The sequence below is a fragment of the Podarcis cretensis genome (genome assembly GCF_951804945.1).
Source record: "Podarcis cretensis genome assembly, chromosome: 11".
In the NCBI taxonomy this organism is placed as follows: domain Eukaryota; kingdom Metazoa; phylum Chordata; class Lepidosauria; order Squamata; family Lacertidae; genus Podarcis; species Podarcis cretensis.
In genome coordinates, this window is record NC_137180.1 from 26,474,550 (window position 1) to 26,490,779 (window position 16,230).

General features: G+C 43.5%; 2 protein-coding genes across 11 annotated transcripts in view; one reads left to right on the forward strand and one right to left on the reverse strand.

The window, feature by feature from the left end:
• The window catches only part of GIN1 (gypsy retrotransposon integrase 1), a 34,303-nt gene that overhangs the window by 14,133 nt on the left and 3,940 nt on the right, over positions 1-16,230 (forward strand). The window contains exon 9 of one of the 4 annotated variants that reach the window (XM_079995602.1): positions 6,007-6,290. The exons of 1 other annotated variant lie outside the window; for it this stretch is intronic. The gene's annotated coding sequence lies outside the window, so the exon portion shown is untranslated. Of the gene's footprint in view, positions 1-3,852; positions 5,628-6,006; positions 6,291-16,230 lie in introns of those variants that run through there. 2 more of the 4 variants (XM_079995604.1, XM_079995605.1) reach the window with 2 other exon arrangements.
• The window catches only part of PAM (peptidylglycine alpha-amidating monooxygenase), a 125,859-nt gene continuing 118,692 nt past the window's right edge, over positions 9,064-16,230 (reverse strand). For 4 of the 7 annotated variants that reach the window (XM_079995399.1, XM_079995401.1, XM_079995396.1 and 1 more), the window contains 3 exons: positions 13,030-13,233; positions 10,839-10,895; positions 9,064-9,871 (listed from right to left, as the gene is read on the reverse strand). In XM_079995399.1, the coding sequence (XP_079851525.1) occupies positions 9,690-9,871; positions 10,839-10,895; positions 13,030-13,233 (443 nt within the window). In that variant the 3' untranslated portion in view covers positions 9,064-9,689. The remainder of the gene's footprint in view (positions 9,872-10,838; positions 10,896-13,029; positions 13,234-16,230) is intronic. The other 3 variants (XM_079995400.1, XM_079995402.1, XM_079995398.1) reach the window with 2 other exon arrangements.

A 16,230-nucleotide genomic window follows, 5' to 3' on the forward strand; every position in this document is an offset into this window, starting at 1 on the left:
ACAATTAAATCTGTTCCAAATGATGCAGAGCAGCATAACATTCAGTAGAAGAGGGTAGGTCACACGAAACGAAATGCTTAACTGTCATAGACCGGGTTAAAGAGGTGCATATTTAGCACATGGTAAAAGCTGTACAATGAATATAGTAGACACACCTCTGTGGAGAATGTGTGCCACAATTTAGGGGTTGCCACAGAGAAAACCCTCTCCCTTAAGGGTTACTGTAACTGTTTTATTAAAGTGTGATGATGATGATGATGATGATGATGATGATGATTGTTATTATTATTATTATATGCTGGTTTTTTTCCGGTAAGCGACTAGTAAGTCAAAAAATAATAGTTCAACCTCAAAGTACAACACAAGCCCTGTGACTTCTGAAAGTTTTCACCGTCAAAACTTAATTGGAATATGAAAATCTCCACGATCTTCTTTAAATACAGTTTCTTTATTGTAGGACCTCTGTAAGCTTTATCACTAGCTAAATGTTGTTTACTGTCTGACTTGTGCCACCTGGTGGGTTTTTATATAACTTCAGGGGAGGAAATGGAAGACATACATTCATATAATGGCCTAGTTTTCCCTATTCTGGATTGTACCACTTGATACTGTCAGTGGGGGTTCTTTAGTGTTTCTGCAGTAGCTTTGACATGTAATTAGACACGTGGTCTAATTAAGCCCACCAGAAGCAACTTGAAAATTAATTAGACATGTGGTCTAATTAAGCCCACCAGAAGCAACTTGAAAATTTCTAGGAAGCCAATGAAGTCTTGTTTCTCAACCAGTAATTTCACCAGCGCTAGAGATGAGCAGCTTGTGCCAGAACAGCTAACATAACCTTTCTTCAGCTAACATGGTTTATACTGGAAGCACAATTTACCTTAAAGTAAACTTTGATTATAACAGATATAACAGTATCTCGTGAGTTCTGGACAAACTTCTAGCAATTTAGTTTTTTCAGCAAACAGAGCTAGATGGGTTGGACTAAAGGCAAGACCTCACAAACCTCTAATAAGTGGGGCTCTGCCACAAAATGTTGCAGTCTGTCCTAGATATGTGCGTTTTGCTCAATTCTGATAATATAAAAGACAGAAGTCTCTGCTGTCACTTCATGTGGGGAAATGTGTGTATTTTAGCTAGACATTTAAAAGTACACGCAGTCAGGACACACACCTGCATTCTGCATTCAACTGAATTCAGGATTCACCTTGGAGGTGGACTGAAGGGTAATTCACGCAGGTCGACCATTGTTGCAACCCAAGATGTATGGGGGATGTTTGACCAGGCGTCATAGAAGCGTAGAGTCCAAACAAGTACCAGCCCCACCTCTGTCCCCCAATATTAATAGTGCATAACATTGTGATTGAAGCTGATCTCAGTGGTGCCTCCCTCTTTTAGTTTGCAATAGGGGCATAGCAGTAACTTATTTTCTTCCCCAATGGGAGGGGGAAACAACAGTGGATAAGAGTGCAGGCTTCTGGTAATCTACTTTCTCAGATTCAGTCCAGTCTGCAGTAAGAGTATCATACTTTTGAGCAACAGTTTGGCGTAGTTGTAATAAAACAGTCAGATAGTGTCCCGTGGTCTGCAGTATTCAGCATGATCTACTCCAGGCTTCTTTCTCCCAGTCCCTTCTGACTGCAATTTGGGGATAATGATCTGTGCGTGTCTCTTTCTCTGTCTTCTTTTGCACAATTTCACTGCATTCGCTGGACAGAGGGGGAAAACTGAGCGAAAGGATTACATAGGGAGAGATACATAGGTAGCCTCACACACCTTCTGCTCTTCTTACTGTCCCTGGCTGCTTTTCTTCCAGCTAGCTTCTTTTACCTGTTTACCAGCTGATCAGCAGCCTTTTCCCTCTCACCCTCCTTTTCACTTTTCTGCACCCACCATGTCAAGGTGCAGCGAGCAGATCATGACAACAGAGGGTGAGGAAAACACAAGTGTCCCAGATGGAGAGGAAGAGAGAATGAATGGAAAGCAATGGAACCTTTAGCCTCTCGTGTCTTCCTCCGGGGCACTCCAATTATATTTCCCCCTCCTGCACTGACGATGCCCAGTGTAACGCCTCTTAAATGGGGTGTGCTGGGGGGGGGGCAGACGTGAACTGGCAAGGATCTACTTGTTCCTAAGCCAGTCCAGTTATTAGCAAGTTCAGCACAGGTGCCTGATCTGGCACTGTTTCCTGTAGCAGCCTGGAGTTGATGCAAACACCGCTACGCCACTAGCATGAGCAGTGGGGCTCTGGATGCAGCAGTTGCTCAGCTGCCCCCCAAAAGGTGAGGACGGTACCTAAACCCCCACCCAAGCCCTGAAACAGAGGACTGGGGAAGAACAGAGGGAGACTCATGCCAAGTTTGCTTGATATTCACTGTATAAGATATGAAGCTGCTTTATACTGAAGCAGTCCCTTGATTCATATGGCCCAATACTTTCTGGCAGCAGACTTTACGTGTCACAGGAGGTGCTGGGAAATGGGAAACCCAATCTTCTGCATGCAGAGCATATGGTAGTGGTACATATAAAAACCTAAAGGTAAAGGTAAAGGTACCCCTGCCTGTACGGGCCAGTCTTGACAGACTCTGGGGTTGTGCGCCCATCTCACTTAAGAGGCCAGGGGCCAGCGCTGTCCGGAGACACTTCCGGGTCACGTGGCCAGCGTGACAAAGCTGCATCTGGCGAGCCAGAGCCGCACACGGAAACGCCGTTTACCTTCCCGCTGGTAAGCGGTCCCTATTTATCTACTTGCACCCGGAGGTGCTTTCGAACTGCTAGGTTGGCAGGCGCTGGGACCGAGCAGCGGGAGCGCACCCCGCCACAGGGATTCGAACCGCCGACCTTTCAATCGGCAAGTCCTAGGCGCTGAGGCTTTAACCCACAGCGCCACCTGCGTCCCTAAAACCTATAAAAACCTACTTGGGTACTTTTATTCTTAACCACTAGGTGTCATTCACTCACTTCGGTTGAACAAATCCGGCTGCACAGAGAAAGAGCATGTTTGTGTGTTCATGAAAGTGAATGCGTACATTTCAGTTAATCCTATGCCCCAATCGCCCACAACAAGATACCGCAAGGAAGGAGTGTGAGGTGTGAAACACCATATGTTTTGGAAAAGAACATAGGCGTGAGAATTTGTTAGCTCTGAGTGGAAGGACATATTGAGGGATTACCATATTTTTCCATGTATAAGATGCCCCTTGTTTTGGGGGACTCCAAATTAAGAAAATAGGGGGAAATTGTCAAGAGTTGTACAGTTGTTAAGCTTTTTTTGGGAGTATTTCCCAGAGTTATTGCACTTTTGGGGGGTATTTCCCACAGTTGTTTTTTTCCCCACAGAGCTTTTTTTGGGGGAGGGGATTGCCGAAAGTCACTCACCCGACTGAACACTGCTTAAAATTGCAAGCGACGCAAAAGCCGCCAATCACCTGCCCAATTGCTGCGGGGGAAGCCAATCAACAACAGCCCTTGCTACGGCCACCAATCAAATGCCAAATAGCCACAGGCAGTCTCCTGCTTGCACCTGCAACCAATCGCTTCTTCCCCCTCTGCACTAACCGTGTATAAGACGACCCCCAATTTAAAACATATTCTAAAAAGAAAAATACCGTATTTTTCCGTGTATAAGACTAGGTTTTTTCCCTAAAAAATAATGTCAAAAATTGGGGTGGCACTTATACATGGATATATCCCCCCATTTTCTTAAATCAGACTTCCCCAAAATAGGGAGCATCTTATACATGGGGGCATCTTATAGACGGAAAAATACGGTAGCTCGTCTTATACACAGAAAAATACGGTAAGTTCTACGCCATTCCCAGAGATAATTAACATCTTTTTTTTCTGATGAAGTTCTGCACAACCAGGAGAGTGGGCAGCTGTCAAAAGGATCTGCCCTGCAGTCCAACAGGCAGTGGTGATGGATGTAAAGAGACACTAGAGAAAAACAAGACAGAAGGGGGGCATCGTTAAGCAAGCTCATGTTCAGAAGCACTATGCAATTTGCTGCACAAATATGCAAGGCCAAAATATGAACCCTAATATAAATGCTAGGTTTATGTAGTTTTATATATTTGGAGAGATTAAAAAAAAAATCTTTGTGCCCGTATTAACCGACCACATAGAAGATGCTTTGCAACGGATTTCTTAACAATGTGAAATGCAATAGTTGAATAAAATAAAATAGGTTGGAAGGTTACAAGTCCACTGATCAGCTACTGGAAATTAGTGAACTGGTGGTTGTTCTTTCTGGTTTCTCTGATAGCAATCTATAAAAGATTGCTAATAGTTGGCAGCGCTGATCAACTAGCAAGAATGTCACCAGCAAGGGCATTTTTCAGTCTGTGAGCCCATATGGATACAGTTCCTGATTGTGAAATGAATGTATACTAGGAAACGACTGCAAGTTACCCTTATTCCAAAGTCTAGTTTGACTTACACCACTGTTTTTGCCAGAGTAAGTTCCAAGTTGTCAAGGCACCTGGGTTGAAAGAGGTTTGGAGCAGCTGTATCTCCTTGCCCCAGAATGCCCTTTTTGGGGACTTAACACTAGCGTAAGTCCCATCAATGGAGCCTGATTGAAGGAGTTGCTGTGCCCCTGGCTGAATTGAGATGGGGGAGTTAATCTGGCATAACCCTAGGTCTGCCACATTCACCTACTCCAAACGTACTCAAATCTGGGGACTCTTAGGTTTGGATTTTGCTGTAAGGCTGTAATCCCATATCCACTTTACGACTTTTATATACAGAATACAGGCTTACTAATGTTAAGGCTAAAATGAATTTAGGAAATAAAATTTTAGAGCAGTATTCAACTAAGTTTTACTTAGCAGAGTAAAAAGGTAAAGGGACCCCTGACCATTAGGTCCAGTTGTAACCGACTCTGGGGTTGCGGCGCTCATCTCGCTTTATTGGCCGAGGGAGCATGACTAAGCCGCTTCTGGCGAACCAGAGCAGCGCAGGGAAACACCATTTACCTTCCCACCGGAGCGGTACCTATTTATCTACTTGCACTTTGATGTGCTTTCGAACTGCTAGGTTGGCAGGAGCAGGGACCGAGTGATTGGAGCTCACCCTGTCGGGGGGATTCGAACCACCGACCTTCTGATCGGCAAGTCTTAGGCTCTGTGGTTTAACCCAGTAGACCTGTTGAAATTAGTGGTCCAGATTTAGTCATTTTCATTAATTTCAATGGGTCTTCTCTGAGTAACACTTAAGTTGAATACCAGCCTCAATAGCAAAATTAAGGAAATGGTTTATCGAAATCGGTTGTGTCACAAAATGTGATCCTGATTGCAAGTTTTAAGAGTTGGAGGGTGGGAGGAGAGGGAGAGATTAGCTTTGCCATCTCGGAAATGACAGTTTTATTACATATTCTATCCAATGCGAGTTAGGCACGCTGAAATAAATGGCTTTTGACACTGAGAAATGAGATGCTGTTTGGAACAGTTGCACTCCCCTGTAATCATTTTAAATTTGGTGCATTAATCAAGTTTCTGAGCTGGATACAATAATACATTTTTGAGTTGCAATACAGAGAGGTACGGTTTTGTGACAGCATGCATTCTACTCTTTATTTAAAGCATTTTTTATCCTGCTTTTCGGTTATATTTACTTCCAATTTCTTGGGCAAAAAATTTGCAGCCCATTATGGATCAGCCCATTCCCCAGGAAGCACCTGCACAGACCGAAAGCCCTTCTCATTATCAGGCATAAATCAGGGATGGAAAATCCGAGACCCTTCAGATGTTGTTGGACAGCTGCTCCCATCAGCATGGCCACTGGTCAGGGATGATGGGGACTGTGGTCCAACATCTGGAGATCCACATGTTCCCCAACTCTGGCATAAATCTTCTGATGCAGAGAATTTAGGCAGAGGAACAGGTGGAGGGGGGCACCACTAGAGAAGCTGGCATTGTATTGTGCTCACCAGTATAAGTGGGTGAGAAGTTATTTTCTATTTTTTTCTATTATTCTCTCTTCCCCTCCATCCCCAAATAGCTGTAGCTGTTAAGATGGTTCTTCTATTCTTCCGAAGAAAAAGAAAAGAGGTCTAAAGATTTGCCATGTTCTGCACTCCTCTCCAGTGCTAACCTTCCAAGAGCAGCAAGAAGGAAATGTGGGAAGCCTTGACAGTCTGTTTATATCACCAGGCTTTCGTGCAACAAGATCAACACTGTATTACTGTTTCCTGTGACCTTTCAGGCCTAGCTGCTTTGCAGCCATGATCTTGGGCTTCAAGAACCTGCGTCAGAAGAGTGACCTAGTCATGGCAGCTGGAAGGAACACCTGCGGCCCAATCGTCTTCTCAATCCGGCCCGCAGATGGTCTGGGAATCAGCGTGTTTTTACATGAGTAGAATGTGTCCTTTTATTTAAAATGCATCTCTGCGTTATTTGTGGGGCATAGGAATTCGTTTATTCCCCCCCCCAAAAAAAAAATATAGTCCAGCCCACCACATGGTCTGAGGGATCGTGGATCGGCCCACAGCTGGAAAAGGTTTCTGACCCTGATCTATAAATTTTGATGAACTACCATGGTACATTGCTTAATTGGAAAGCACTACTGAATCAAGATGCCTCCCAGAGAACCAATTTCCACCTAATGATACTTGGTAGTAAGGACAGCTGCTTAGTTAATATGGCAATTCAACTGGAACACCTTCAGGTAACTTCCTGGTGCTGAGGTCTCTGGAGACGTCTTGGGTTTCACACTGGGTTCGATCTCAAAAAGTACATGGGTTCCTGCTTAATTCTGTACCCTTCTGTTACACATCTCAGGCTACAAATATGCTTCGTTCAGTCTGAATCCTGTAGATAGGGGTAACAAACACAATTCTCTCCATCAGCTTCAGCTAGCATGGCCAATGGTCGTCCAGCAATATTTGGAGAGCACCATGTTTGCTACCTCTTACACAGATCCTACACACCTGTCTGGGCACTATATAACCACATATTCTTGGATTTGGTTCCTATCACGGAAACAAGTACCCACTTCCATTCTCACTGCTGTCCAAACTCAAGCTCTTCATGTATTAAAAAAATAGAATGCAGGATTCAATAGACAGATCCGCGTTACTGGGGGGGTGGGGAATTTAGTAACATTCTTGTTTTAATATTTGCTAATTTAACAAGTTCCATTTAGAATAGTTATAGATGCGAAGTTACAGATTTTGCGTTTGAATGCTTGTCTGCTAGAAATGTTACTGAGCACAATTCAAAGTGTTGGTGCTGACCTTTAAAGCCCTAAATGGCCTCAGCCCAGTATACCTGAAGGAGCTTCTGCACCCACATCGTTCTGCCTGGATATTGAGGTCCAGCTCCGAGGGCCTTCTGGCAGTTCCCTCACTGCGAAAAGTGAAGCTGCAGGGAACCAGGCAGAGGGCCTTCTTGGTAATGGCGCCCGCTCTGTGGAACGCCCTCCCATCAGATGTCAAGGAAATAAACAACTATCTGACTTTTAGAAGACATCTGAAGGCAGCACTGTTTAGGGAAGTTTTTCTTGTTTGATGTTGTATTGTTTTATTATTATTATTACAGTGGTACCTCGGGTTATAGACGCTTCAGGTTACAGACTCCGCTAACCCAGAAATATTACCTCGGGTTAAGAACTTTGCTTCAGGATGAGAACAGAAATAGCGCAGCGGCGGCAGCGGGAGGCCCCATTAGCTAAAGTGGTGCTTCAGGTTAAGAACAGTTTCAGGTTAAGAACGGACCTCCAGAACGAATCAAGTTCTTAACCCGACGTACCACTGTATTCTGTTGGGAGCTGCCCAGAGTGGCTGGGGAAACCCAGCCAGATGGGTGGGGAATGAATGAATGAATGACTAAATAAATAATAATAATTATTATTTATAAGTTATGCATTATTTTTTGTTTCAATGAATTTAATTATCAAGAGAACACCAATTTTTTAAAAAACAGATTTTCTTAAACCTGTTTATACTGTGATAGCTAGAGCAGTTTGTCACCGATGCCTGCTTTTGCTTGCTCCAAGAAAATGTCTCACTGACGAAGCAGTCCCTCTCAAAGGAACCATGTAGAGTTTCCTGCACGTAGCCATCTTTTCTCAGAAGATGTTAATGTTACTAAATGGGCATCGGGGGCGGGGGGTACGGACCATGTTTTTATTCATCAAATGGAACTTGGTGGATGTATCTAAATTATCATTGTCATGTTCTGTCAGACGCATTGCAGTAAATCTTCATTAGGGATAAAATATTATGGCTAATATAGCACGGCAGTTAAGAGACAGAGACTGCTGTCTTACCACAGCAGATGCTGCTGGGGCTGCAACTTTCCTCATCCCTGATTGGCTATGCTGTCAGGGGCTGATGGGAGATGCGAGTCCAAGGGCTTCTCATCCCCACTATGCACACGTCTAATTGAATTCAGCAAAGATTACACTGCAACTTCAAGTTGTGCCATCTGCTATGAATTCGACAGGAGGCCTCATAGCAAAGCACTCCTCTCCTGCCTCAGTCTCCCATCTATAAAATGGGCATAATTATGATCTACTTCGGAAGTTTGCTATAATGGTTGTAGACTTTTAATATATATAAAACACTTTGAACACTCCAAAGGGCTTTACAAATGCCAAGTGTGGAGACTGTGTGTTCATGCTATGGTAACCAGGACTGTACTTTATGATTGGGGAAGGAAATGTGCAAAAATAAAATTATTTCTATGCAAGTTGAGACACAGGTTTCCTCTTAGCTCTGACAATGTTTTATTTGAGTACATACCCTGAAGTTTGGATATACAGGCCAGATTTTTCTTTAAAAACCAATGCTTGATTTTTATACATGTAATGCAAATTTAGTTTTAGGTTTTTAAGTTTTGCTTTTTAAAAAAGAAAAAAAAATGTCATGTAACAAAACATCTTCCATCTTTCATACAAAATAACACTTTGGTTTCCTTTTCCTCCCCACTGCTAGTAGAAAGCAGTGATAAAACTTTGCACTGTATTCAGTGGTTTGAGGTATTGGCTTACAAAAAGTTGCATACAAAGACCCATTCCCCTCTCCCACCTCAATGCAAAAATTCCAAAGTACACTCTGACAGCTAATGCTCTGCGAACACTTTATTACACAAATTACATTCAGCTTCTGAAAATAGTGTTCTAACAGTATAACCATCTAAAAATAAGACATCCTGGAAACACACAAATTCTCGAGGAAGAAAAACCATTTTAAATAGAGGCTTTAAAAATCTTTCCCTCAAAGCAACAGAATGCTAGTGATTTTTCTTTAAAAAATAGGAGTTTTAGCAGCTTTGTTTCATTGTGGCACTAAATTCTCTCTGTTCTGTGATAGGTTAAGGGCATTGAACATGAAAAGGCACAAAAGAAAAAATTGGAACTGAAAAAATGTTTTCTTAAAGCAGAGGCTGGGACTTATTTACAAATATAGAGAAGGTCCCTAACTGAAATGAGCAGATACTACTACTTTCAAAATCATTACTGCAATTAAAATGGGATTGTTCTGCTTTATTAAAAGGTTCACAGAAGACAATGGCACTGATATGAAATGGTCACACTCTAAAATCAAACTGAAGCCAAAGGGAGGGGGCGAATTGTGTACAGTCGCACAAAGGACTAGTACAGTTTACAATTAAATACACAAAATCTTAAAACGTGCTAAATCCGGCAATCTTTGTAGAGTCATACAAGGTAGAAATCAAAGGCCAATTTCAGGAAGATGGAGGTATCGCTGGAGGGTGAGGAACAGCATCTTCCTCTTCTGAATCTGTGGCATCGTCCTCATCTTTTTCTTGGTCGCTCCCTTCTGTACTAAGTCGGTCAAATCCTTTTCGACTGTAGCCTGCGCGGCTTGCAAAGAAGTTCCCAAGATTGAGGCCTCCGCCACCTTTTCCTGAAAGCGGAAATGCACTTTAAGAAAGTGTTCAATGTGCCCATTATTCTCACAAGTTGCTACTTTGGATCATAATGCTTTTTGATTTCCTAAGATGGCAGCTGTGCTCGTTCAAGAACAGCAACTTCTTAGAAAACCTGTTGAGGTCAGTATAAAGTGACTCACGGAATAAGTCCTCTAGTCTGACTGTTGGAATCGGCTGATATCTTCAGTTCTGTACATTTCCCCCATCATGCCTTCCCTTGAGAGGCGTGACATAGTCACAATACAGGATTGGCTTTCTTAACTATAATAGCCTCCATCTTCTTCTCTGACCCCCCCCCTTTAAAGTTAGCTCAGGGATTATTTTGAACTTCGGCTGAGAGAAATAATTGCAGTCATTATTTTTCTTCATTATATAAAGGGAAGATTTGCAGAAGATCAATTTCTTAGTATTGTTCTGTGTCTCTAGGAACACTCTTGTGTTCCTCATCAAACCAAATCAGCCGCTCCCCAAGGCTTTACATGGTAGATAAGGGGAAGACTCAACACTATCACTACAGCATTCTCCTAAGGAATAGCTGCCAAATTCATTAGCAGAGGACAGAAATTTGTACTAGGCAGGAGGCAGGCAGGCATTTAACATCTAATGAAGAGAATCAATGCAATGTTCACTTGCTAGATACATCTGGGAATTTCTCACACAAGAGCCCATAAACACAGAGAGCATATACTTTCATGGATCTTTTATTAAAAATAAAAAACATTTATTTTTATTCTTTCATGGGTCTCTGACTTCTTAGGAGTGTAACACCAGATTGTAAATGAAGGACTATGTCCCAATTGGCTGTAAAACCAGCTTATGAAAGATTCTCACAATAGACATCATGTTCAAGTCTCGTACGAGGAGTGGAAATGATGTGGTGTCGCTACAGTGCCCGGACTATTTCCTGCCCTCATCCTTGGTCTTTGCTTTCCCTTTACTCACCTCTAAATTTGCCCAGGATTCCCCCTGAACTTGAATCAAGTTTATGTTCGGCATCAGCTATAAAAATGAGACATATTGCTACATCAGGAGCAAGCACCCTCAAGCAGAATTATATTATCAACACACACCAGAAAATAAAGCAGGATTTGTGCAAATCAAGCTATGTGGAAGAGAAATGGAAATGAAATGGCAAAGTCTCTGTTGGGCCTTGGTGGTTTTGCTGTGTTTGCAGCTGAAAAGTAACAGCACTATTTGTAAATGATTCTGTTCTGCCGCTGACTATTAGAATTTTACTTTCACATATCACCCGAGACTGTAAAAGACGTGGATCTGGATTTGTCCCACTGAGAAAATGAATTAAGTTCTAAAAGTGACTTCCCTTAAAATTACTTCTTTATTTTTTAAAACATATGTTTATTAAAGATTTGTTGGTTTATGTGCAATGTCTCTTTTTTCAAGTTACATTTTCTATAAAAGCCCTCATTAAATCTATAATAAACTAGACAAACTTAGTGAAACCAAGCTAGCCTTTCAAAGCATTAAGTCAAAACATTAATTCAAATATTTCCAACAAGGTTTACTTGTGAAAAGTCATATCCATAGGGAAAAACTACATAGTAGCACTTGTTTGGAAACACCGTGTGTTGCACTGTTTATATATTGAGCTATATCCTACTTGCAGAATTGCTTCTGGTATTTATAAAATGTTCCCCATGTGAAAACCACCTAAGCTTACAGGAGCTAAAAACTAGGGCAAATCCAAGTTATTGCAGATGAACATGGGACAAGCACTCTAAATAGTCTCTGAAGCCTCAAAGAAAACCCACTGCAATTTTTGTACCATTTTGAACTATTTCTGTTCATTGTTTCTTGGCAGCTGCTTTGACAGTTTTTAAACAACAAATAAGAATTTTTCCTGATGTGTTCCAGCTAATAAGGAAGAGGTAGCTAACCTGGAGTTTTCAAGATGCTGTTGAACTACAACTCCCATCAGTCCCAGCCAACACAGCCAATAGTCAGGGATGATGAGAGCTGTACTTTTAACAGCATCCGGAGGACCCCAGGTTAGCCACCTTTGTAACAGGGGCCATGAAGCCAGCATAGCATGACAGTGTAGCTGATCAGATTTGGATAAGTGACAATATCAAAAAGAGCAAGGCAATGCACTCTGCCCTCATCCTGAATGGGCCAAAATGCAGAACAGGTGCAAGTTCCACCTGAGATAATGTGAGACGTCCCCTCCATTATTTACATATTATTAGCAAATGCATGTAATAAGGCCCCTCAGCGAGTCTTTAGTAAAGTCAAACAGCTTTTCAGTGGTGGTGGTGGTGGTAGATTTTGAGCAGACACCATTAAAGGAAGCTCTTTCCTCTCCTTCCTCCTCTATTCTACTCTAAACCAATTCCTCATTATGAACGAGAAGGGAAAGGCCACGGAAAGTTGATGCAGAGTGTAGAAATGGCAGATGGGAGAAGGGTTAAGCATGCCTTCTTCCTGTCCCTTCTGCACTCAAAATCCCACTTGAAGGTTTCCTTGCAATTATTGCATGGCTTTGTTTTCGGAGTTAGCTGACGGATAGGTCTTAACACTTGGTCTTTACTCTGAACCGATAAAATGCTGCTGCTGCTGAACATACATCTATGATAGGTAAGTTAGTGGGTGCTGTTACTCTGGGCTATTTGCAAGCATTAAATTATAGAAATTTAAGAAAAGGAAGCAAAGGGTTATTTGTTTTAGCACATATAGAAGGAATTCCACATCAAGGGAGGCCCAGATGCATTCTAAAGAGTAAGTTGGAGACATCCAAAGGAGAGAGATCTTATTCAGAGCCAGCACAAAAGACAGCAAGACCACTCCATAATTGGCTGTGCTTTCTTCAGCTACCATTTTTAACATCCCAATCTTTATGAACTCACAAAGTAAAAAAAAAAAAAAAAACACTGCCCCCTGCTAAAGTACTGCAAGAAAATTTAAGCCAAACAGAGAAAGGAACATAAAAAGCCACTTTCCAAACCAAGAAAGCCAGAGATACAGGGATCATGGCACATCTTACTTTTGTCTGCTCAAATTTGACTGCTGCACAGTAGTGGGGAAATAAGCATCTCACACAGTTTTATTGTGCTGTTTCCATGAAGGTTTTGGACACGAAAAAGGATTGTTGTTACCAATTTAAGAGTTAGCTAATTACCTCCATAGATTCTTGTCTTTCTCCACCGGATAAATACTGCAATTGCCAAAAGGACGACGATTGGAATAATTAGAAGCGTCGTAATAAGGACAACAGAAACTCCGGTGCTGGCCTGCTGGACCACAGGGTGCTTTTCTTCTTTCTTTAACAATTCCTTTGACATGGGTTTGTTTGTCAGTCTGGCTTCTATGACAGCCTCTGCTTCTTTAAGAAAAGAAGGAGATTGAACAAAGATGAGGTTTTTCACGCTGTGCATATGGACTCCACGGGAACGTGGAAGTTCACTTCATAACATGTATTAAAAAATGAAAAAAAGAAATGTGAATTTCTGTTTAAGGAGGATGGCACTGATCACCAATGGCCAAGAGTCAGTAGGCAGAGCTCAGAGCTTCTTTGGAGCAGCTGCCACCCTCTGCCTTATAGACAACCTACTCCGGGACTTGTGTTCTCACTTGCCCTTGTTTCCCCTACCATGGTGGAGCGGAAACCAGAGGAACTGTGGGCACCACCCTACTGGGCCTGGACCAAGGACTGCCTCATCTGGGACTCAACAAGGCCCCAAACCCATTCTGCAAACCTTTCCAGGCCCCTCCCAGTTACCATAGGAAACATACCAAAGGGCATAAATGCAGGGCTCACAGCTTTGAGGCACCCTGATGGGGTTGTGACATTGACCTCCCAGCAGGCATGCCAGCTCCAGGGAGCCAAGGCTCTTTGAGCCCCCTCAACCTTTTTTAAAGGGGGCCAGGGGCTCCCATTGTTGAGGCTGAACGCCGAGCCAAGCGCAGCGATGTCAGGACATTGTGTGACTTCAGGACGTTGTGTCGGGCCCCCTCAGTGTTCTTCTGAAGATGGCGCCTCTGCCTCCCAGCTGGTGGGGAAGGGCCCAGACTAGCAGAGTCTTCCAAAGGCAGGGAAGGGGCTGACCACCATTCTGAGTTCCTGGTCTTGGGTACGATGTCTGCCCACCCTCTGGGAAGAGTAGGCAACAAAAGTACCTCCTCAGATCAGGCAAAGCTCTGCGCTCTGGCTCCACTAGTGAACCAGAACGGCTTTACTTCAGCCACTACCTACTCAGTGCAATATCCTCTGCAGCCTCGTCTTTAGATGCAAAGGAAAAAAAACTTCTTTTGTGCCAGGTGGTAAAAAGCAGACTGAGCCACGACTACCGCCCAAAGGAGCACCTCTGTTTTTCCCTCAGGTGGCTTTGGACCAACTGCTCAGGCTTTTTGGCTGGAAATAGGCCGCAAAATGGGACGCGGGTGGCGCTGTGGGTTAAACCACAGAGCCTAGGACTTGCCAATCAGAAGGTCGGTGGTTCGAATCCCCACAACAGGGTGAGCGCCCGTTGCTCGTCCCTGCTCCTGCCAACCTAGCAGTTCGAAAGCACATCAAAGTGCAAGTAGATAAATAGGTACCGCTCTGGCGGGAAGGTAAACGGCGTTTCTGTGCACTGCTCTGGTTCACCAGAAGCAGCTTAGTCATGATGGCCACATGACCCGGAAGCTGTATGCCGGCTCCCTCGGCCAGTAAAGTGAGATGAGCGCTGCAACCCCAGAGTCGGTCACAACTGGACCTAATGGTTAGGGGTCCCTTTACCTTCAGGCTGCAAAAGGTCCTAATCTCAATTACGTGAAGCCCCCTGGGAAAGTCCCTAACTAATCCTTAAGAGGGGAAGGGATAACTAAGATGAGCAGGGAGGGAAAGAGAATAAAGGGTAAAAGTAAAATTAAATAGCTCCAATAAAAGGGTCAGGTTTCAGGAGTCTGAACAGCCCCCCTGCCAATTCGCTCACAAACAGAGACAGTCTAGGAGGCAGGGGGGCAGCAGATCTTCCAACAAAGCTCAGAGCTCTGTCCGCTGACTCCTGCAGAAGTTGTCATCTCCACTAGTCACTGCCACCTGGAAGCCTCCTGTAAAACAATAATTAGCAGCAAGTGCAAGATGCTGAAAGATTGGTCGCCATAGAAGGAAAGAAACAGGAATTATAACTTTCAAATGAAAGACAAGCAAAACAGACCACGCTGCAATCAACTGCATGTGCTTTCATGTGCATCATGTCTTATAGGACTAGCAACTTCTAGATCACATTTTAATAGATGTGACCACACACACACACAAACACAAACACACACACATACCCTCCTCCCAGGCAGTCATTGACTTTTGCAGTTGCTACGCATGGGCAAATGCGGTTTGTGTGAAGGAGTTCGATATATGATGGACTCCATAGTCAAGGCTCATTGAGCAAGCCAAATTTCAACACCTGGAGGAAAAGCTATTTGTCTAAATCCATTATTTGTGTGCCAAAAGAATCGTATGGCTTATTTATCCTCACGACAATTTTGCAACGTTAAGGTCCCTCAACAACCCAATTTTTATAAGTGAGCTTTCAACTACCCAGTGAGTTCACAGATAAAATGGAATTTCGAAGCTCATTGTTGCAAAAGGGCTGCTTTGGCAACTCTCATCTTGGCATGATAATTCCAGAAGGTGGCCTTTGGCTGCCACAGCTGGGCAAGGCAGGAACTGCCAAATCTCACAAGATGTCTGCCCTCGTGAGATTTCAGCCCTGCCATGCTTGTGTGCTAATGCAGTTTCTTGACAAGGCTGATGGGGGGGGGGGGAAGCTTTGGAAAAAGATGTTGCTTGGTAACTTTCAAATGCAGTCAACTCATCAGTAGCAGTCCGTGGGATGGTGTTGCTCGGCTCTGGCTTCCCAGTGCCCAGTATCACTGCCAGTTACCAAGAGACGAGAGTAAGAAGCAGGGAGCTGGGTGCAGTGTGTGCTCATAAGACTGGCTTCGCTGCTGAAACCACAACACACTGAGCTCCCTCTGCCTCGCCTATCTCCGTCTCAATAACTGTCCCACTAACCACTACCACAGCCAACACTGGTTGCAAAGAGTGTTCATCCACAAGGCCCAATTCTCAGACTCTTTTTCATTTACTATCATTAATCTATCCTGAATCTTTTCAATATAATTGGAGCATTTATAAAGCTACCTCGTAAAGTCGCAAATGATTGTACAGTCGTACCTTGGTTTTTGAACAGCTTAGTTTTTTAATGTTTTGGCTCCTGAACGCCGCAAATCCGGACTGTTTCAGTTTGCAAATGTTCTTTGCAATCCGAACGTCCGGCGGGGCTTCCGTGGCTTCTGATTGGCTGCAGGAGCTTCCTGCAGCCAATCAGAAGCTGCA